The sequence below is a fragment of the Elephas maximus genome, chromosome 1 (genome assembly GCF_024166365.1).
Source record: "Elephas maximus indicus isolate mEleMax1 chromosome 1, mEleMax1 primary haplotype, whole genome shotgun sequence".
Classification (NCBI taxonomy): Eukaryota; Metazoa; Chordata; class Mammalia; order Proboscidea; family Elephantidae; genus Elephas; species Elephas maximus.
Genome location: NC_064819.1, coordinates 89,158,260 through 89,181,585, shown reverse-complemented (window position 1 = coordinate 89,181,585; position 23,326 = coordinate 89,158,260). Strand labels below are relative to the sequence as shown.

At 37.5% G+C, this 23,326-nt stretch overlaps 2 protein-coding genes across 2 annotated transcripts in view; one reads left to right on the top strand and one right to left on the bottom strand.

The window, feature by feature from the left end:
• The first annotated feature begins 6,219 nt into the window (after positions 1-6,219).
• The window catches only part of LOC126075492 (olfactory receptor 5V1-like), a 218,902-nt gene continuing 201,795 nt past the window's right edge, over positions 6,220-23,326 (top strand). Inside the window, exons 1-3 of the mRNA XM_049883341.1 lie at positions 6,220-6,309; positions 10,174-10,300; positions 16,392-16,569. The gene's annotated coding sequence lies outside the window, so the exon portion shown is untranslated. The remainder of the gene's footprint in view (positions 6,310-10,173; positions 10,301-16,391; positions 16,570-23,326) is intronic.
• LOC126066294 (olfactory receptor 6N2-like) lies at positions 12,229-13,185 on the bottom strand. The gene has a single exon (XM_049867260.1). It carries the CDS (start codon positions 13,183-13,185, stop codon positions 12,229-12,231), a length of 957 nt encoding a protein of 318 aa, XP_049723217.1.

Sequence of the window (23,326 nt, the reverse complement as noted above, 5' to 3'; positions counted from 1 at the left end):
TGAAGTTTTCTACTTCAGGGTGATACTGCTTCTCTGATCCATGAAGTAAGTCCTTACGGATATAGTTTTCTTTCAGCTCATCAGCCTGCTATCCCTGGAATGTGGCCCCTAAACTATTTATGGTTTAAAATGGTAGCATCAGTGTTACAGAAAGCAGAATTGAGTAAGGAAAAAAATAATGTACTTCTTGAGTCAAGTCTGTCTGAAGGAAGGTTTCTATGGAGGTCAAGACATTTTCACCTACAGCCCATATAGCAGAATTTAGTGACGTGGTCACACTTAGCTTCAAAAGAGGCTGGAAGGAGTTTTTATTCTGGATTGCCATGTGCCCAGGTAAATGATTTATTAATATACCGTATGTAGTATTCTTGCCAAAGATGTTTGAGTATAATTATAAGGAAAAATAAGACAAATGCAGATTGTGGCACATCCTAGAGAAAACTGATACAGACTCTTCAAAAAATATTAATGTCTCTAAAGACAGAAAGTGGGGATGGTACTGTTCTAGATAGAAGAAGACTAAAAAGCACGACAATCTAATGTAATAACATGAATTATGAACATAATAAAACAAAAAAACAAAGCAGGTCTAAAAGAATTTTGGAGTAATTGGGAAAATTGAATATGATCTTTACATTATTATATCATTATTAAAGTCCTTGAGTGTGATAATGACATTGTACTTATATAAGAACTTGTCCTTGTTCTTAGGAAGATATATGATGAAGTATTTAAGGGTGAAGTGTCACGATCACTGAAACTTTCTTTCAAATGGTTTATCCAAAAAAGTATATATATATGTATATAAACTAACTCCGTTTGGGCAATGTCTGACTGCATATACATCCATGGTCCCATAAGGTTATAATAGAGTTCAGAAATCCCGATGGACGAATGAGACATAGGGGACATAACCAGATGTAGCGAACACAACAGCTTCCCACACGCAACATGTGTATCTCATGTCTTTTGTATACAGGCAGTCCCTGGGTTATGAATGTCCAAATTACAGACAACTCGTACTTTAGAATGGACTGCCTATTATATTAAAATTTTGAGTTAAGTACAATGGCTTGTGATAACAAATGCATGCACTACTTTGTGATGCTCATGAAAACATTGTGCAATTTGGAAGTATTTCTTAAGTGGTTTATACGTGTAGAATGGTAAAATATATACTATAAACTAAGCAAACATTCGGCTAACTGACTCTAAATAAGGACTATATTTACCTGTTCTGACTTACCTACAAATTCGATTTAAAGACAGACCTACAAATGGATCTCATTCATATCCTGGGGACTGCCTGTAATATGGTGTTTGCACAATGTCCAAATCACACAACATCCTATTTCACAGAACGTATTGTGGACATTAGGCAACACATGACTATATGCTGTATGTGTGTATTTGTATATATATGTGTATATATATGTGTGTGTGTATGTGTGTGTGTATATTAATAGCCCTTGACTCTGCTTTATTTGTCCTTGTCAGTTATTTTCCTTGCCATTACCTGAGAGGCTGCATAGATTTCACACCCTTCTTGCTGCTACTGAAGTTTTGGGGGTATATTAATGAAGATAAGCTAGGCTATGCTGTGATAGCAAACAATTCAATTCTAAATATAAAATATATATACATATTTCTTAATCATACAGGATCTCCTGTGAGTTCGTATGTATCACTAGGATAAGTGCCCTCTATGTGCTGACTCAACATTCCATGCAGCTTTGATCTTATTTATATTAATATGGAACCACTTCTATGTTTGTTCCATTAAGTGTTTCCACTCAGGAACATAGTATATCTTTCCATTTGTCCAGATCTTTAACGTAATTTTGTCTTTTTTTTTTTTTAAGATAGGTGTTCTATTTATCCCTAATTATTTGTAAATTTTCATTGGAAATTCAAATACTCAACTTCTGCACTTTAAGTTCTAAATGGTATTGCTAGGGAAAAAAAGAGCAATTGATTTTTGTATATTTATCTTATACCCAGCCACATGCCAGAGTCACTTAATTTTACCATTTTCTATAATCCTTTGGACTTTCTAGCTATAAAATCTAGCTAAAAATAATAAATTAAGACTAAAGATAATTTTATATATATTTTTACAATAATTGTACTGATTTTTTTCTTATTGTATTTGTTAAACTTCTAAAAATATTAATACTGGCAGTAACTGTAGGCAACAAATTTGATTTTAACTGAAATATGTTTAAAGTATCTATTTATTCCCTCTATAAATACTTTTTAAGTATTTAGATTCATGTTTTTAGGTCAATAATTTCATTGTGTTTAAGTAGGTTTCTATTACTCCTTTTTTTTTTTTTTTAATAAGTGGCTGCTAAATTTTATCTAATGACTTTTTGGGAGGCATTCATTGATACCACATGGTACTGCTCTTTAATTTTTGATGCAATTACTATGAGGAGAGATTTCTGATATTCCAAATTCAGAAAATAGACCCTGTTTGGTCATAATTAATTCTTCTCGTACGCTGGTTGATTTTTCAATAACATTAAAAAAATTTACATATTTATGAGATTGATGTGTTCTTTTTATACCATCCTTATCATGTTTGGGTATTAGGATAATATTGAGTTTACAGAATCAATTGTAGAATTTTTTTTTTTCTTTTTCTATGCCCTGGATTAATTTAAGTAACATTAGAGTTACCTGTTGTTGTTTTTTTTAAACACTAAACTAACACTGTGAAACTCTCTGTTCTCAGTGCTTATCTTCTATTTTTTTTTTGTGATAGATCTTAATTTTTCTAAAAGAAATTAAGTTTTCCAGGTACTCTTGATCAATTTTGCTAAGCCGTATTTTACCAGAAAATTATTTATTTCCTCTGTATCTTGAAACTTACTGTCAGATTTTCACCAGGTGTTCAAATAATAATAATAAAATCTCTTCCAGATATCTGGTTTGTGCTTGTTTTCCCTCTCATGACCTTGTATGTTTTTAATTTTCCTCCATGTTAATCAAGCTTATGCTTTATTTAATATATTGGTCTTTAGAAAATTGTTTTTTGTTTTGAATTGTATTATATTACATAATGTCCCTCTTAACTAGTGCTTTTAAGCTTACGTTCCACATATCCTGATATTAATATTTCTACTTCAGCTTTCTTTTTGTTTGCATCTGCCTAATATTTTATTTTTAACCTTTCTTTGTTAAATTGCTTATGCATGGTTTTTGTAAACAATATATAGCTTATTTTTAAAAAATTCAGTCTTCAATCTCTATTTAATAAGAAAATCAATCTCATTCATAATAAATATTTTGTTTCAGTAATTTTCTTCTTTTAAAAAAATTTATAGCTTTCTTGAGAAATAATTTACAAATACAATTCACCCATTTCAAGTGTGCAATTCAATAATTTTTAGTGTAGTTGCAGATATTTGCAACCATATCTCAGTCAATTTTAGAATATTTTCATTACCTCAAAAAGAAACCCCATACCCTTTGACTTTCAACTTCCAACCCTTTTCCCCAGCCCTAATCAACCACCACTTCTGGCTATTTCATATAAATGGAACCATCCAACATATGGCTTTTTGTGTCTGGCTTCTTTCATTTAGAATAATGTTTTCAAAGGTTCTTGCATGTTGTGACCTAAATTAGCACTTAATTTCTTTTTATGGCCAAATAATATTCCATTTTTTTTTTTTTTAATATTCCATCTAGGAATATACCACATTTTGTTTATCCATTTGTCAGTTAATGGACCTTTGATTGTTTTCACCTTTTGGCTACTATGAATTATGTTGCTATAAACATTCACATTCAAATTTTTGTGTGGACATATTTCATTTCTTTGGCTATATACTCAGGAGTGGAATTGCTGGGTCATAGAGTAACTCTATGTTTAACCATTTGAAGAACTGCAAGATTATGTTCAAAAGCTACTGCACCATTTTACATTTCCACCAGCAGTGTATGAGGGTGTTTCATCAAATTTTATTCCTCATATCTCTGCTTTTATTACTCCTTTTACTTTATTGTTTCCTTTTAACTTTCTTGTATTTTTTTCTGGCTTGATTAGGTTGTTATTCTTTCCCTAAACATTTATGGTCAACTAGAAAGTTCTGTTGTACTTTTTCATTCCACTAATGGTTCCTATCCTTCCTTCAATATTTATAATCAAATTTCTCAACCATTATATGAAAACAAGAGAATATTTGTTTTCTCCATCCAACTGTTTTTTTCCCCTACTGCTTCTCTCAGGAAGGTAAAATCTCTAGAATGCTTTTAGTTCCTCACTATCTCCTTTTATAGAAAAAGCCTTTAGGATGTTTTACTTATCTCCTCCCTCCAACTCCTAGAATTTTTTAGGCAGTTCAGTCTTTTGGTTCTAGATTATCATATATTTCTTCCTTTCAGACTGACTCATCTATACTGTTGTTGCTGCATGCCATCAAGTTGATTCTGACTCATAGTGACCCTATAGGACAGAGTAGTACTTCCCCATAGGATTTCCTAGGTAGTAATCTTTACAGAATGTGGTACAGAGGCCAAACCCACCAGCTGTTCCACAGGAAAAATATGTGGCAGTTTACTTACTTAAAGACTACAACCTTGGAAACCCTACGAGGCAGTTCTACTCTGTGCTACAGGGTCGCTATGAGTTGGAACCAACTCAATGGCTATGGGTTTTTAATCTTTATGTGGCATATTGCCAGGTCTTTTCTCCTGTAGAGCTACTGGTAGGTTGGAACCACTGACCTTTCCTTTAGCAGCCCAGTGTTTAACTATAGTGCCACCAGGGCCCCTTTCTTCTAAATTAAGAATTTATATTTAGCACTTGAAATGGACCTGACTTGGTTGTCTGGCAACAATCATACTTCACATTTTACAGTTTTTAGTTTCATGCATCCCGGATTCACACTTCACTTATGTCAGAAGATAACAAGATTTGCAGTTCTTTTGTTCATCCTCAGTTGCAATGGAGACATGTTGGCTACAAATTGGAGCTGCAAGCATATGGAGCCTGACAAGCGATGAGACAAGGTTTCTCAGCCTGTGGTCCACATTGAGTGGTACAGAAAGACCAAGAATGGTAAAACCTGAAAAGTGTTCATTGTGTCTAGCAATTAGGACAAAGTTGTTTCCTGGGAAGAAAATATTTAGTGGAGTAGGATCTCCATTAGTTAGGAATACTTTCAAGTTCAAGTTGTAGAAAAGCTAATAAAAAAACCAAACCCATTGCTGAGTTGATTTTGACTCATAGCGACTCTAATAGAGGCTTAAAAATAATACAGTCTAGTGTCTGATGTTGTTTCTCAATGATGCCTGCAAGGGTCTGTGTGCTCTCTGCTCTCTTATCTGTGGTGTGCTGGCCTTTCATTCTCACGCTTTTTGTCTCATGGTCACAAGATGGTTGCTGCAGCTGCAGTTATCGTGTTTGCATTAAATAGAGGAAGAAGGGGCAGGTGTAGATGGCAGTTGCATCTAATCCTTATGCCATAAAAGCAAAATCTTCCCCAGAATCCCACCAGTAGTCTCCCTCATACACCTCATCGGTGTTTCCTATATGTAAGGGAGTCTGGGAAATTGACCACTTGTCTTTCCAGCCATTATAGTCGGAGATAGCAAGAGAGGAGGGTATTGGGAATATCTTTTGTTTATTCAAAATGTTGGTGACTCTTAGGATCAAATCTAGATTTAAAGGAGTCGAAGAGTATTTGAAAGAAGAGAGTGTACAGACAGTAAGTGTGAAACTATTTTGGTCAACTTGGAAGGACAGCCTGAATAAAAGCAGGGCTTAGCCTCACCATTAACATTTGGACATTTACGTGACACTAACTGTGATGTCTTTTGAAAACTAAAGAGCAGCTTGCAATAGTGAAAAGTACATATATTTGGAATCAGAGAAATATGTTTTCAAATCTTGGCTCTGACACTTTGTAGCTCCTTTTACCTTGGGCACTTATTGAAACTCCTAGAGACCCAGTTTACTCAGGTGTAAAAGTGAAGTGTATTGAGTTACAGTGAAGAATGAATGATACACACGAACCATTTGTCAGAGTAAATGCTCAGTTAACGTTAGTTAGCTCCTTTCTTCTTTTGATCTTAGACAACCAGTTGTTTCTCTCAGATAGCACCCATTTGTGGCATAAATTGAGGCATATTTCTTTACCCATATTATAAATAATTATACAAGTGTATGCAGGGTGAACAACTCTAATCTGTTTTTTTTTTTTCCCTCCAGGTTTGCCTGTTATCATGCATAATAAAGCTTTAGTCAGAATCAACTCGACAGCAACGTATTTGGTTTTATACTTATTAGGCTGAATTAAAGTAAGTTATATTTTAATTATTAAAGTTTTTTTTTTTTTTTTTAACTGCAAAAGGTGCTACAAGCAAAAAATAAAATAGATCACAAAACATCACCTGTAGGTCCCATTCATCAGGAAGCTGCAGTAGTGTAAGCCTGCTGCCACAGGATGGCAGTGGTGAGCTGCAATCGCAGCCCATGCGCCCTCTCAGACCTTTGAGTGGCTCAGCATCTCCAGCATTTTGTTCTCTAATTTTTCTGTGGATATGTCTTTGTACTAATTAATTTTACTATGGGCCTCTTTCAAAGCTTGTTTTGTGACATTTCACCGACTAATTTCAGATCAAAAGGGATTATTCTAGTGAATATTTGAGTGATTGCTCTGTGCCAGACTAGAATGTGCTATGTGCTTTAAAACTTTTTTTTTTATCATTTACTTCTCACAACAACCCAAAAAGATACTACTGTAGCCCTATTTTAAAATGAGAAAATTGAGATTAAGGCACTTGGAGAAATTAATACAACTAATAAGTGGCAAATCTGGAATTTGAAGCCAGGGTCGGCAGTTCGAATCCGCCAGGTGCTCCTTGGAAACTCTATGGGGCAGTTCTACTCTGTCCTATAGGGTCGCTAGGAGTCGGAATCAACTCGACGGCACTGGGTTTGGTTTTGGTTTTTGGTTTCTGTCAGATTATCGAGACAATGTATGCCTTAATAATTTGACAGAAATCATGGTTTCTCTGCTCTCACACTTCATTGTAAGAAAGATCTAAGGTTCATGAGCTTGAGTGGGGAAAATTACATCGTTGTTATTTAAATTTAGTGATTCCCTAAATCATTAATTTGGCAACGAATCGTAGTGGTTTAGCAGTACCTGTGACTTTGTCGTCAGTAAGAAATGTGTGTACAATCTTCATATTGCATTAGAGTTGTTTTAGATATCTAAACTGTTTATGTTCGTTATTACTTCAAGAATTGTAGCAGTCGTTGGGTCTGCTGTTGAGTGTAGACAAAGCTGGCCAGCTGTCAGGAAACGCTGCCCCTAGTGGTTGCTCAGCCACCCAAGGGTGATGCTACATTGTGGATGAATCAGCTATGCTGCTTTACAGCGTTCTTGTTGAGGATTGTTTGTTGATCAGTATGTGGATGGAAGTGAGTAATTTTACTGTTCATTAAAGTTTTGAAAAACCAGAGAGTTCAAATGAGAATCCTTAACGTGTGTTAAGGTGATGCAGCCTTTTATAATGTGAATAGGTACCTGAGCTGTACAGTGTGTCAGGTAAGTTCAAATACTTCTAATGGTAGAGAGAACTCTTTAAAGGAACATTTTATTTTGTTAATATATGGCACAGGGATATGGGTTTCTGCAGTGCTATAAATTCTGTATGTAGCATGGTTCTTTTATTTATTTGTTTTTCTCTTGTATTCTTTTTTTGGATGCTGTCTTTGGATGCAGTAAAGCCTTGCATACACAGACAACTGAGCAAGTCAGTGGTGTACCTAGCATGGATAATTCTTTTATATGCCTCCTATGACAAAATTATTTTTTAGTAATAATTATGAGATGAAGTAAATAATAATAATGACCAGCAAGGAAATTCAGGAAGTGGAAATCTTCTCTTATTGAACTGTGAATATGTATTCATGTCAAATAAAACTTTATAAAAAATAAAATAAATATTACAGCACTAAAAAGGAAGAGAGTAAGAAATAATATTTTAAAATTATATTAATGTATTTTTGGAAAAAAGGAAATAAACTTACATGTTGGTTTGTTGCAGTAATGAATAATTACATTTCAGTTTAAACAAAATTAAAAAAGAACAATTAAAAAGAATAAATTTCAATTTTAAATGTATTATTCAGTAAAATGTTTCACGTAGGAACCAAATGTACTTACCAAACAAAAAAAACTTACTCCTCACACTTCACATTGTTTCGTTAATTTAAATTTTAACGAAAGTAAGAAATCAAGTGGCCACAGAGAATGAAACTGAAGAGAGTTAAGTTCTGTTTCTTTGTCTTAAAATAGCTATACTATCATTTGAATTTATTGTGTAGGGCATATTTAGTACTACAGGGGTTAGAGAAACAAAACGTAATCCCAAAATGAACTGGAGATTCCAAATTGTTACAAAATTCATCTAAACTAAGGTGGCAGTGGAGCCTGTCAGGCACCAATTATATATATGTAACAAGTTCTCTGAATTAACTTCCATGTAGAATTTGGCAACCAACCACAGTAATATTAGCAGTAGGAGCCATGGTGGTATAGTGGTTAAGAACTACAGCTGCTAACCAAAAAGTTGACAGTTCAAATCCACCAGCTGTTCCTTGGAAACTCTACAGGGCAATTATACTCTGTCCTATAGGGTTGCTATGAGTTGGAACTGACTTGATGGCAATTGGCTGACTGAGGCTACAGTGTTTATTAAGGATTAAGTAATAAAAATGTGCCAACCTTAAGCTTACCCAGGTTACAGAAGCTTTATTAAAAAACTCAACAGTAACTGCAGCAATTGTTTAGAATTTAGATCAACAAAAACAACAAAAAATTTTTAGGGTGGAGAAGAGTTTTTTTAATCACCAACATTCTTTAGAATTGCCTACACATGGTAATAATAAAAAGCAGGTGACTTTATTGGTTTTATTATTGTTTTGAAATTCTCCATAGACAATTCACTTCCTTATTTCCTGCACCTGGGGCGGACTGTTTTCACTGCCGCAGGCTTGCTACTCCACTGATACCAAGGGATCTTCTTAAATAATTATTTCGTGAAAATACTGAGTACTTAAAGGATAACTTCATGAGAAAACAGAATATCAGGAATGACAACTGTTATTTCTAGGGAAGCACAGAAGGCCATGAAACTCCGTGTACAACAAAAGTTGAATTTCAGGCAGGTCACCGCTCTTAAACTACTGCCTAAACTACTACACCTGAACTAACCTGGTGTCTTTTTCCAGGTTAAGGTAAAAAACTTTAAGCTTTGACCAAATGAAAAAAACAGTTTTATTTTGCCTAATTGTCATAATTAAAAAAATGTTTTATTTTAAAATAAGATATTTAAATTTATTTAAAAAAGACATTTAAAAATTTTTATATCTTTAAAATCAATGTACAATTTGAGTATTTCTATGTAGATATATAAATTTCTTTAAAACTATGCAAAATTTGTTTTCTAAAAAATGTCAATTGAATAAAATATTTCACTTTAGCTTTATTTATTTTACATTTTGTAGACCCAATTAAGTCGAAATGTCAAATATAAGAAAGTGTGATGAAAACTATGTATTTTAGAGTGTCACTTGGATTAAACATGATGGGATACAAAAGTCAGTATTTTTAGTGTGGAAAAATTCTTAGAAATATGAAAGCAAGCAAACTGAAAGAGCATCTCAAATCTGCTTATTCTGAAAATGGGTCAAAACAATGTCTGGGTTTTTGTTTTCGTCTCGTAAGAGAAGCCTACTTGAAAAAGTTGGGACACTTACCACACAGCCTTGAATTTGCCAAGACAGTGGTTAAGAGCTTTGCTGCTAACCAAAAAGCTCAGCAGTTCGAAACCACCAGCTGCAACTTGGAAACCCTATGGAGCAGTTCTGCTCTGTCCTAAGGGTCACTATGAGTTGGAATTGACTTGAGGCAATGGGTTTGGCCTTCTTTTATACAGTTGCTTCCCAGATAGCCAAACTGAAGAAGCTTGAGTTACAGGGAGCTTAGTGAAGCCATGTACCTTGGAAAGGGTCAGCTGTTTTGTGGGCTGAACCATATGAAAAACTGGAAGTTATTTCTTTGTTAAAGACGTGATATATTCTAGAGTAGATGATATTTTTTTGTAAGCATTTTGAAGTAATCATTGCCATTTCTCTTTGGTGTACAACAGAATGAATCCGCAGACACCTCTCAATGCAGCAGCTTTTGTTTGCTCTGCTCATGCTGATGCCATCAGAGCACTCTTATTTTATGAGTTCTCTTTGGAAACTACAAAGACTGTTCATGTCTTGGAAATGGTAAACCTTTTTTTTTTTTTTTTCCTTCAAACAAAACTTTGGGAAAAAAAAAACTTTATACTCTGGGGGTAGTTCCTTCGATGTTTGGTGATGCATCTGGTTTTGATGTTGTTGTTGTTAGTTGCCTTGTGTATAACAGAACTGTATGCTGCCCAGTCCTGAGCCATTCTCATGATCATTGGTATGCTTGAGCACACTTTTGCAAGCTATGTATCAGTCCATCTCCTTGAGGGTTTCCTTCGTTTTTGCAGACTCGCTACTTTACCGACCATGATGTCCTTATTGCTGTTGCTGTTAGGTGACGTCGAGTCGGTTCTGACTCATAGTGACCCTATAGGACAGAGTTGAGCTGCCCTATAGGGCATTCAAGGAGTGACTGGTGGATTTGAACTGCTGACCTTTTGGTTAGCAGCTGAGCTCTTAACCACCATGTCACCAGGACTCTGATGTCCTTATTAGCTACTGGTTTTTCCTGATGACATGTCCAAAGTAAGCAAGACAAAGTCAAACCATCCTAACCTTTAGGGAACATTCTGGCTGTATTTACTTGAATGATAGATAAAGCTCCCACATTCTTGTCACTGATAGCACTTGACAGCTCTCACAACACAGACACTTCCAACAGCCCTGAAAGGAGTCCTTTTAGCACCCACGATAGTCATCAGCTTTGTCAGAGGCAGGGCTATATGTCATTGCACTTAAAAAAAGAAAAAAAGATTTTTTCAAGAAATGAGGGCATAATATGAAGTACTGGTCTACCATGTAGAAATTTTCTGGCTTTCAGAAGGATAAGTCTAATTTTTATGAATGTTCCACTTTTGGAACACTTTGAAATATAGCTCCCCCCTCCCCCAGGTTTGCCTTATTTTCAACTATATGAATGAAAAGCATCTTTCAATTCAAGTTGCTGCAGTCACCATTATGGATGCTACTGAAAAATTAAGTTTTCCTGGTGAAGTTGGAGGATGGGACTCTTATTTTCTATAGCATGCAATCTGTATTGTTTGAATACTTTGCAATGGATGCATTGTCTTTATAATCAGAAAAAATATTGCATTTTGTAAAAAAGAAAAGTCTTTTGGCAGAAGTCCGACCTTTGTAATTATGGTTGAAGGAAGCTAATATAATAAAATAAAGCATTTATTTTATTTTTTAGTCCTTTACATGGTATTTTTGCTGGTGTTTTACATGTTATTAAGTCAACAGAACTTCAGAATAAACTCTGAGGGAGGTTAAAATGTTCTATTGCCTTATGGTTACCTATGCAGAGCTTTCATTGGCTTACCGACCTACCCAAGTGATGCTAGTAAGAGGCAGAGCTGAATATCTCATCCAGATGCATGGAATACAAAGCCTGAGCCATTTCCCTACAGCGATATTAACAGGAAGTTATCCACCCCTTTTCCTTTAGCAAAAGCTGAACAACTGTAGGAACAGGAAGCTCATGAACATATCAGGTGGAAGGAGAATCAAGTCTTTCACTTAAAATGTGCCATAGATAACCACATCAAGATTATGTATCATTTTGAAAAATAAATTTAAAATAAAAAAATATGAACTTATTGCTGGAAGACACAGGGCTTAGGAGACACTGAGCTCCTGTTAAGGGTAATGAAAAAATTCAGGAAAGGATCAGGTAAACCTTTGAACAAAATGACGAACGTAAATGTCATTGAACTGTACCTGTGAAGATTGTGGAAATGGCAATTTTTTTTTAACCTATGTATTCACCACACACACACATATACACACACACAGAAACAAATAATATCATGTATCTAAGGAGTAATTTGCACACACAAGTGGGCATGCGTGCGCGCACACACACACACACACAAAGCTACACTGCACAGGCAAAAAGCAATGATTAAAGGTGATTTTCCATTTTGATATTCCACTAGTTTCTTCTGGCTTCTCATGTGGGACCATCACTGAAGGCCCCTGCTTGGGTGGCAGGCTCTTTGGATCCGGAATGACAACACCTTCAGAGCCCCCTTGACATCCTTTTTGCGGAGCATATAGATGAGAGGATTGAGAAGTGGGGTAATGACTGAGTAGAAGATGGCAACAATTTTGTTGATATTTGACTCATATTTCACTGCTGGGCGGATATACATGAATATGAGAGTGCCAAAGTACATGGTGACCACAGAAAGGTGGGCTGTGCAAGTGGAGAAGGTCTTGCGTTGGGCAGCAGCTGAGGTCATGGCTAGAATTGTGGCCAGAATTTGGGCATAGGAAACCATGGTAAAGACCAGGGCTCCTAGGATAATGACAGTGCTGAAAGCATAGCCTACTGCTTGGATGGCATATGTGTCTGTGCAGGAAAGACGAAAAATCTGATCAGCATCACAGAAGAAGTGGTTAATCTGGTTGGGGGTGCAGAAAGAGATTTGTGTAAGGAGAAATGAGGGGAACATGGGGCAGAGAAATCCCATGGACCAGCAGACCCCAGCCAGAGTCCCACAAGTTTGGGAGCTGAGCAGCAGTGGGTAGTGGAGTGGGCGGCAGATGGCAGCATAGCGGTCAAAGGCCATGGTGGTGAGGATGAAGAGCTTGGTGGCAGCCAAGGAGAAGAAGTAGTATTGGGTGATGCAGCTGGGAACTGAGATGACCCCTTGGGGACTGAGAAAATTAGCTAACATCTTGGGTATAGTGACTGTGGTGTACCAGAACTCTACCAGGGAGAGGTTGCTAATGAAGAAGTACATGGGAGTGTGGAGGCACCCATCCAGGGCCACAATGAGCACTCTGAGTGCATTACCCACCAGGGATGAGACATAGACCAGGAGGAAGAGGGAGAAGAAGAGCAGCTGGAGACGTGGGGAGTTAGAAAATCTCAGGAAGACAAATTCAGTGACAAGGGTGCGATTAAATCTCTCCATTCAGCCAGGTGGTTTAATGTGGCGAGTAGAGGAGTGGGTGAAAGATCTTGAGATACCCTCAGTTATGTGGTCATGTTCCTAGCCCTAGCTCACCATTTTAGAAATACACACACTTTTAGTGTTTCCTTTAACTTACTCCTTGGCTGCTTCTCAGCTTCTCCAAAGCAAAGAATTCTCTTTCTTTCTTTTCTTTTTAAATAGGATACCAAATATCCAAGGTTGTCTCTCTTTTCTCATTTGAATAGATCCTGAAATGCCACATTTCCCAGATGTCTCATCAGATAGTTTAGAGCGGAGAGCTTGGCATCAATGGCTCCTGCTAGACTGAACATATATCATAGGTTGTACAGGTTGAACCATAGGTGAAATTGTTGGTATTTAACTTTTTTTTTTCACCTCAAAAATAGCAATTTGTGATTCTACCTAGCATCTCTAAGGACTATTTAGGGTGTGCCCTTGTGTGTTCTCTGACTCTAAGTTTCTTTAACCTTTGAACTTGGTTGTTGTTTGTCGTTAGTTGCCATTGAGTTGATTCTAACACATAGTGACCCCATGTGTTACAGAATACAACTGCTCTATGGGGTTTTCTTGGCTGTAACATATGAGGTTGCTGTAAGTTGGAACTGACTCAGTGGCAACTAACCACAGTCTTAAGGAGAGATCTCCAGGCCTATCTTCTGTGATACCTCTGGTAGGTTTGGATTGAATAGCAGTCAAGCACAAACTGTGCCACCTAGGGACCCATTTTGGACTTGGAGGAGATATGAAATCCTATTGCTTTTTTCTCTGCCTGTCCTGTACACAGGACTCTGAGTCAATGGCTCTGTCTTATGCCATCAGCTCTCAGTGGTAGGGATGCAATACGTGTTTGTCTCCCTTTGTACAGCTGTCAGGACAGCAGGGGACAGAGGCACTTCACAGAGACTTACGGATTCTGGGTATCAGAGGCAGAGTAAGAGCTCTCTTGCCCAATGGGAGATTCAGGAGGAGAGCACAGTTTAGAATGAATGGGTGAATTTAGAATCCCGGGTGAGAAGTTTTGGATGGTTTAGGATCTTTCGAAGTTAGAATACGTTGTTATAAACCTGTATTTAAACTCAAATTGACCAGAAAAGCAAGCCTCAGACGAAACTCAGGCCTTGAGGGTAAAAATTTAACACTAGGATGGATAAAGATGACAGTGTTGATTTTATCAGGACATGAGTTTTACACAGATTTCCAATTCTTGAATCTTTCATTCTTGGATGTGTCTCTAAAAAGGAAATATTAAAAATATTTGTCACTAGGAGTAAAATTAATATACTATACATTAAAATGCAGGGGAAATTGCTTTGACAAAATGTAAAGTGAAGAAAAGGTATGCTACAAAACCTTTATTCGGTATGATCTGGTATATGTTCTCAAGAGTCAAATTACCAGTGATTTTTAAAAAACTGTACATTTCTATATTTACAAATTTTTATAATAAATACAACCTATATATAAAGATTTATTATATATAATAAACACATCTTTAATATAAAAATATTAAAAATTTTTCTATTAAAACATTTTATTTTGGTGTCATATATATGTTGTTAGTTGAGAAAATTTGATTAGTATTAAAATGAAAAACAAGAATCACCTGAAATTCTTCCATTTAGTGATAAACATTACTTATACTTTGGAGTGTTTATTTACAGGCTATTTTAGTTGTCTCTATGTGCTTACACGTGCTTGCAATACACACTTGAAGCCATAAGAAAAAAAATCTTAATTGTTCATCCTTTACTTTCCATTCTCCCATCACCACCCTGGTCTAAAACTTAGTACCATCTCCTTGGCTAATGGTGCCAGCACCCAAAAGTTCCCCACGATAGGAATGTAGACTCATGTTTGATAACTTCTTCCTCTCTCTCCTTCCCTGTGCCCCCTGCTCCAATCGTTTGAAAAATTCTGCTTGCTTTATGTCAGAAAAATTTCACAGTTAGGTTCCTCTTCTCTACTCCTATTACCATAAAAAAAAATAGTTTAAAATAAATCCTAATCATAATTTACTTTGGCTAATGTAATAATAGCTCCCTGAAACTAGTCGGCCTCATTTGTACACAGTTATGAGTCTTTGTATTTTTTCATGCTCTTCCTATGTTTAAAATTTTCTATTGATTCTATATTATTGAAAAATAACAGAGGAATTTCTGGAACTTTACATTAATTATTTTATGTATATGTATAATATATATTACACCTTTCTTATCTAATCTTCATGACAATCCCACAAGGTAGGTACTATTACCTTCATGACACAGATGAAGAATTGAGATTCAGAGATGTTATTTAGTAAAACGTGGAGCAATGACTCAAACTGAGATCTTTATGACTCCAAGGACCCTGACGTTTCTATAAATGAGATTGCCTAGACTACAAGGTCCAGACTTCTTAGTAGAACATATACGATTACTCATAATCTAGATCCAACCTACCTTTTCAGTCTCATGAATCTTTACACCCCACATCAAGCCTGGTAACTGGCAATATGAACTCCAGTTTTCATTTCATGCCTCTATCTTTTTGTAAACATTGTACCCTATCCTACCTAATAACTCCAACATATCCACCAAGACTCGGGTTGAATTTTACCTCCTCTGTGAAGCCTTTCTCTGCTTCCTGACAGTTACATGCTTCATCCTTCAAGCTTCTCTATAAAATCTCTATAGCACTTTGTTTATTCCATGTTTTTGACGTTTATCACAGTGGTTCACAAGATATTCGTTTATATCTATGTTTCTACTATTAGACTTAAGCTCCTTAAAGGTAGAAGCTGTATGTTTTTCATGGTCATATTCTCAAAGCCTATATTCAAAGCCTGGAGTACCTCCTGGAAGATTAAAAAAAAAAAAACCCAGAAACAGTTGCTCTTGAGATGATTCCGACTCATGATGACTCCATGTGTTGCAGAGTAGAATTGCTCCATCGGGTTTTCACAACCTTTTGTAAGCAGATCACTAGGCTTTCTTCCAAGGCATCTCTGTATGGCGTTGAAGCACCCACCTTTCGGTTAGTTGTTGTTAGGTGCTGTCGAGCTGGTTCCGACTCATAGTGAGCCTATGCACAACAGAACAAAACACTGCTTGATCCTGCGCCATCCTTAACAATCGTTGTTATGCTTGAGGTCATTGTTGCAGCCACTGTGTCAAGTTGCGTGCTTACCCGTTTTTACCACCCAGGCACTCACCCAGAATATGGAGCAGTAAAAATCAAGTGTTGAGTGAAGGAATTAATTGACATATCACTGAAGCTGCGTCTTAACTGCTATCCAGTTTCTACCACCTACAAAGTGTCTTGCATTCCCTGCCAGATGGATATTTTTGGACACACTTTCATCCCATCATTCCTCTACTTAAGGTACAATGATTCCTATAAGATATTTGTTTATATCTATATGTAAATTATTAAGTTCCAATTCCATTGCTTAGCATTCCTTTACAGACCCTGTATAGCATCTAACTGTAAAAGTGTAGTTTCGGGTTTATCAATGGAATTTTTCCTGTTTCCCCCAAAATACTATAAACCCAAACTTTCTATGGGGTCCTGCTACCTTCCAGCAGGGATTGCTGACAGGTGTTGCATTAGTAGAAGGAGAACTATCTCTCCACCCTCTCTAGCCCCAATTATTGTTAGAGGAGGGCTGCGAGGAGTGGGGGAGGTTTGTGAAGACCAGCTCTCTCCATCCTTGGCCTTTTGATATGGTAAGAGTGTGTGTTGGCAATTGATTTTCTTCCTGGAAGCCAAGAGAAAGACAAGTGCCTGCAGAGAGAGGGGGACTGACTTCTGGTTTCCTAGCCAGATGCCCACTAAGCTACTGGGCTTGCTGGCCAGCAGCATACTGGAAGAGTTAGGGGAGGAGGTTTCGGAGAGATGATGTGGTGTGGCAACCAGATGGAGAAGGAACATACCCTGCTTTCTGAGTTACTTCTTTCCCAGGAGTATGGAAGATAGACCCTACTCATGGGTACAGTCCCCAGAGTTAGGGTCGTGGGAGGCAGATGATGTTAGGGGCTACACTAGATCATAGAGCAGAGTCTTGGGCATCAGGAATTCCATCTGAGGTCACTAGCTGGAGGTCAAATGGAAGATGAAGCTGAGTTGGTGGCCAAGGCTTAGGGGACCTGGTCACCACCTGTCTAAATTAATCACATGAAGAGCTAGAGCAGAAGCTACCACAACCAAGAAGATACAACACTGCCAGTATATTCTCTTCACCTCCCCCAAATCAGAAGGGGAAGCTACTGGACCAAATCTAGTACTAATAAAAGAACCTTGAAGTGAAAATATGATCGAAGTTTAAAAATCACATCTGAATTAAAAAAAAAAGGACAAAAGTAAACAGTCTTAATAACCAGAGCACTTTTAAAAGCTAAAAGTGACTAACAAATTAGGAAATCTGACTGAGGGTCATTAATGGGAAAGGGAGGGTGTCAATAGAACATAGTTTGCAGCAATTACCATAAAAATAAAACTGTTCCATTTTCATACATTGAGATTTCTTAGTAAACTCTATATTTCATTAATTCCTGAACATATTTAACATTCCAAGAATCTAATGGTTGGCATTGGTTCAGGCAGCTTTTCTAATTATGCACTGATCCTCCAGGCTCCTTCCTGCCTCAGTACATTTGCTAATACTTGGCATCCTTCTGTTTTGTAAGATAGCAACCATCCTTCTTGGCTCATTCACGAATCCTTATCCAACTGTTTTGAGGTCCCTAGCTGGTGCAAATAGTTAAAGCACTCGACTACTAGCTGAAAGGTGGGCAGTTGAACCCACCCACAGGCTCCTTGGAAGATAGCCCAGGCAATTTTACTTCCAAAGTTCACAGCTTTGAAAACTCTATGGAGCACAGTTTTACTCTGCACACATTTGGTCGCCATGAGTCAGAATCAACTCGAGAGCAACTAACAACAAAAACAGCTTCCAGCTGTTCTAGTCCACTGACTTTTACATTCTTCAGTTCTTATCATCCTTCCAGAGAGGGCCATACAGATTGTCAGAGCAGCAATTGTACTTGAATATTCTAGTCCAATGACCTCAACTACAATGAGTGGACTGAAGGCCAGATAGCAGGTGACTTGTCGAAGGTCACCTTGCCGGTGTATGGTAATGTGGGAACTGGAACCCAAGGCTTCTGGTTCCTGGGCTCACCTATTGCCTTGACACCTTGTTTTTAATTCTCTTGTGAATGAGTTTATCTTTCCAGTGGGACTGTAAACTCAATATCTATGTCTCACAAGGCCCTTGTCGACCTTTCTATGTCTATGGTCTCAGCAATTTGCCAGGCTCAGAATGGCAGGGTTGGATTTACTCTTTAACATTTCTGTTTTTCCCTCATTTATATTTCTTTCCCTGTGTGACAAATAGCAAACATCTGTGACACTACTGGTCAGTGGGGAGTGTAACCATGGAAATGGTTGAAGTTAGGGAGTTTTACGGCGAATAAACCAAAAAACTCAGCTGTATCCACTGAGCTAAATCACATAGAGGACAGAGACGATAAGTGAGAAGTTACTTTCTCCATTTTCCTCCTCCCTTGTCCAAATAAACAAAAATGTATAAACCACTAGGACAAACATGAAAATCTGCCCTGAGCTTTTTTTTTTTTTTTCTTTTCCTCATCCTTTTCTTAATCACTAGGTTTTGTGCTGCCAGCATTACCTGTATCTAACATCATTCCTTCCAATTGTTATTCCAGGACATTTATAAACCTGCCTGGATGCGCACAGGTTAGCAGCTCTTTGGCATTTTCTTCTCCACAAAGAACAACCACATTTCATCTCCTCTATGCTAAAGTCTGAAAGAGAGAATTGATTGGGGTGCATTTAAATGTTCTTTTGGACCCCTAGGACTAGTGTCATGAGATATTAGCTTTACGTTTCCCTGTATACATCTTTGTTGTTTTTTATTTTATGTTCCAGGATGGGAGTGAGTGGGAGGGGGCAGAGAGAGGTAAACTAGATTCTGCTTTCATTACTTTTGCTGTGAAATAAATAGCCTTATGGTCCCTTTGCCTCACCCTGTCCATTCTCCAACAGGAGGCTGTGTGCTCATAGTTGCTTGTAAATACTTCTGCCTAGAAGCTGAGCTAGTAGATGCATTTATCAGCTCTCTTGTGGTCATCTTAGAGAACTCACTTAATTCTCTGAGTCAAGTTTTCCCCTGAAACCTGTGGTAAATCGCCTCTGCTTCTTGCTCTAAGGGCTCTTCAAAAATGTGGAAATATTATAAATACTGTTCACTTTATACCTTCCCTTATTATTAACTTTTTAAGCTAGGTGAATATACAATTTTATTAGAAATAAATCTCAAGATATTACTAAAAAAGAGCCACTGATATTATCACTTCTCTTCATGAAGCTCTTGACAAAGTTGAACCAAAGGAGATATACATGAAAACAGCTAAAGTTTAAAAATATAAGACAGTGGGCTACTGATTAGCTGTCTCTGAGTATAATTCAGAAGTGAAAGATTTCAAGTTTTCTCACTTCCTCCATCTCTCTCCCCTCCTCAGAAGATGATGAAGGATTTTCTCTTACCCATCACTCCAGACATTTATTCTCTGAAAACAAGTAGGGGGAGAAATTCTCCAAATTTTCTCCTGTTGGATGAAGGTTCAGGTTTCCTTGGGAGCTTCCTGCTCTGGCCTTCCTGAGTTTTAGTTTTCTTTCTTTTTTATTTTTTGATAGGGACAACTGTTTTTTTTTTTTTTTAATTAACTTTTATTAAGCTTCAAGTGAACGTTTACAAATCCAATCAGTCTGTCACATATAAGTTTACATACATCTCACTCCCTACTCCCACTTGCTCTCCCCCTCTTGAGTCAGCCCTTTCAGTCTCTCCTTTCGTGACAAATTTGCCAGCTTCTCTCTCTCTCTATCCTCCCATCCCTGCTCCAGACAAGAGTTGCCAACACAATCTCAAGTGTCCACCTGATATAATTAGCTCACTCTTCATCAGCGTCTCTCTCCCACCCGCTGATCAGTCCCTTTCATGTCTGATGAGTTGTCTTCGGGGATGGTTCCTGTCCTGTGCCAACAGAAGGTCTGGGGCCCATGGCCGCCGGGATTCCTCTAGTCTCAGTCAGACCATTAAGTTTGGTCTTTTTATGAGAATTTGGGGTCTGTATCCCACTGATCTCCTGCTCCCTCAGGGGTCCTCTGCTGTGCTCCCTGTCAGGGCAGTCATCGATTGTGGCCGGGCACCAACTAGTTCTTCTGGTCTCAGGATGATGTAGGTCTCTGGTTCATGTGGCCCTTTCTGTCTCTTGGGCTCTTAGTTGTCGTGTGGCCTTGGTGTTCTTCATTTTCCTTTGCTCCAGGTGAGTTGAGACCAACTGATGCATCTTAGATGGCCGCTTGTTAGCATTTAAGACCCCAGATGCCACATTTCAAAGTGGGATGCAGAATGATTTCATAATAGAATTATTTTGCCAATTGACTTAGAAGTCCCCTCAAACCATGTTCCCCAGACCCCCGCCCTTGCTCCACTGACCTTCGAAGCATTCATTTTATCCCAGAAACTTCTTTGCTTTTGGTCCAGTCCAATTGAGCTGACCTTCCATGTATTGAGTGTTGTCTTTCCCTTCACCTAAAGCATTTCTTATCTACTGATTAATCAATAAAAACCCCTCTCCCACCCTCCCTCCCTCCCCCCCTCGTAAACACAAAAGTATGTGTTCTTCTCAGGTTTACTATTTCTCAAGATCTTATAATAGTGGTCTTATACAATATTTGTCCTTTTGCCTCTGACGAATTTCGCTCAGCATAATGCCTTCCAGGTTCCTCCATGGTATGAAATGTTTCACAGATTTGTCACTGTTCTTTATCGATGCGTAGTATTCCATTGTGTGAATATACCACAATTTATTTACCCATTCATCTGTTGATGGACACCTTGGTTGCTTCCAACTTTTTGCTATTGTAAACAGAGCTGCAATAAACATGGGTATGCATATATCTGTTTGTATGAAGGCTCTTGTATCTCTAGGATATATTCCGAGGAGTAGGATTTCTGGGTTGTATGGTAGTTCTATTTCTAACTTTTTAAGAAAATGCCAGATAGATTTCCAAAGTGGTTGTACCATTTTACATTCCCACCAGCAGTGTATAAGAGTTCCAATCTCCCCGCAGCCTCTCCAACATTTATTATTTTGTGTTTTTTGGATTAATGCCAGCCTTGCTGGTGTGAGATGGAATCTCATGGTAGTTTTAATTTGCATTTCTGCAATGGCTAATGATCGAGAGCATTTTCTCATGTATCTGTTGGCTGCCTGAATATCTTCTTTAGTGAAATGTGTGTTCATATCCTTTGCCCACTTTTTGATTGGGTTGTTTGTCTTTTTGTGGTTGAATTTAGACAGAATCATGTAGATTTTAGAGATCAGGTGCTGGTTGGAGATGTCATAGCTGAAAATTCTTTCCCAGTCTGTAGGTGGTCTTTTTACTCTTTTGGTGAAGTCTTTAGATGAGCATAGGTGTTTGATTTTTAGAAGCTCCCAGTTATCGGGTTTCTCTTCATGATTTTTGGTAATGTTTTGTATTCTGTTTATGCCTTGTATTAGGGCTCCTAAGGTTGTCCCAATTTTTTCTTCCATGATCTTTATCGTTTTAGTCTTTATGTTTAGGTCTTTGATCCACTTGGAGTTAGTTTTTGTGCATGGTGTGAGGTATGGGTCCTGTTTCATTTTTTTGCAAATGGATATCCAGTTATGCCAGCACCATTTGTTAAAAAGGCTATCTTTTCCCCAATTAATTGACACTGGTCCTTTGTCAAATATCAGCTGCTCATACGTGGATGGATCTATGTCTGGGTTCTCAATTCTGTTCCATTGGTCTATGTGCCTGTTGTTGTACCAGTACCAGGCTGTTTTGACTACTGTGGCTGTGTAATAGGTTCTGAAGTCAGGTAAAGTGAGGCCTCCCACTTTCTTCTTCTTTTTCAGTAGTGCTTTGCTTATCCGGGGCTTCTTTCCCTTCCATATGAAATTGGTGATTTGTTTCTCTATCCCCTTAAAATATGACATTGGAATTTGGATCGGAAGTGCGTTAAATGTATAGATGGCTTTTGGTAGAATAGACATTTTGACTATGTTAAGTCTTCCTATCCATGAGCAAGGTATGTTTTTCCACTTAAGTATGTCCTTTTGAATTTCTTGTAGTAGAGCTTTGTAGTTTTCTTTGTATAGGTCTTTTACATCCTTGGTAAGATTTATTCCTAAGTATCTTATCTTCTTGGGGGCTACTGTGAATGGTATTGATTTGGTTATTTCCTCTTCGGTGTTCTTTTTGTTGATGTAGAGGAATCCAAGTGATTTTTGTATGTTTATTTTATAACCAGAGACTCTGCCAAACTCTTCTATTAGTTTCAGTAGTTTTCTGGAGGATTCCTTAGGGTTTTCTGTGTATATAATCATGTCATCTGCAAATAGTGATAGCTTTACTTCTTCCTTGCCTATCCGGATACCTTTTATTTCTTTGTCTAGCCTAATTGCCCTGGCTAGGACTTCCAGCACGATGTTGAATAAGAGCGGTGATAAAGGGCATCCTTGTCTGGTTCCCGTTCTCATGGGAAATGCTTTCAGGTTCTCTCCATTTAGAGTGATATTGGCTGTTGGCTTTGCATAGATGCCCTTTATTATGTTGAGGAATTTTCCTTCAATTCCTATTTTGGCAAGAGTTTTTATCATAAATGGGTGTTGGACTTTGTCAAATGCCTTTTCTGCATCAATTGGTAAGATCATGTGGTTTTTGTCTTTTGTTTTATTCATGTGATGGATTAGATTAATGGTTTTTCTGATATTAAACCAGCCTTGCATACCTGGTATGGGACAACTGTTTTTAATTCTGAGCTATAGGAAGGAAAATCTGGCTCACCATCATTAATTACACTCTATGTTTCTTTCCATTCCTAATCTCTCTGGCATGATTGAAGACTCTGATCCCCACAAGTGTTAGGCAGCAGAGCAGGAGTGGATAACACTTGCCAAAGATGGGAAAGAGAACCAGAATGATTTATTACTTGGTTATGTAGGATGAAGAGATAGGGCTCAGCTTTTATCTTAGGAAGAACGTTGAGAAAGACTAACTGAGGAAGAGTGATTTGGAGAAA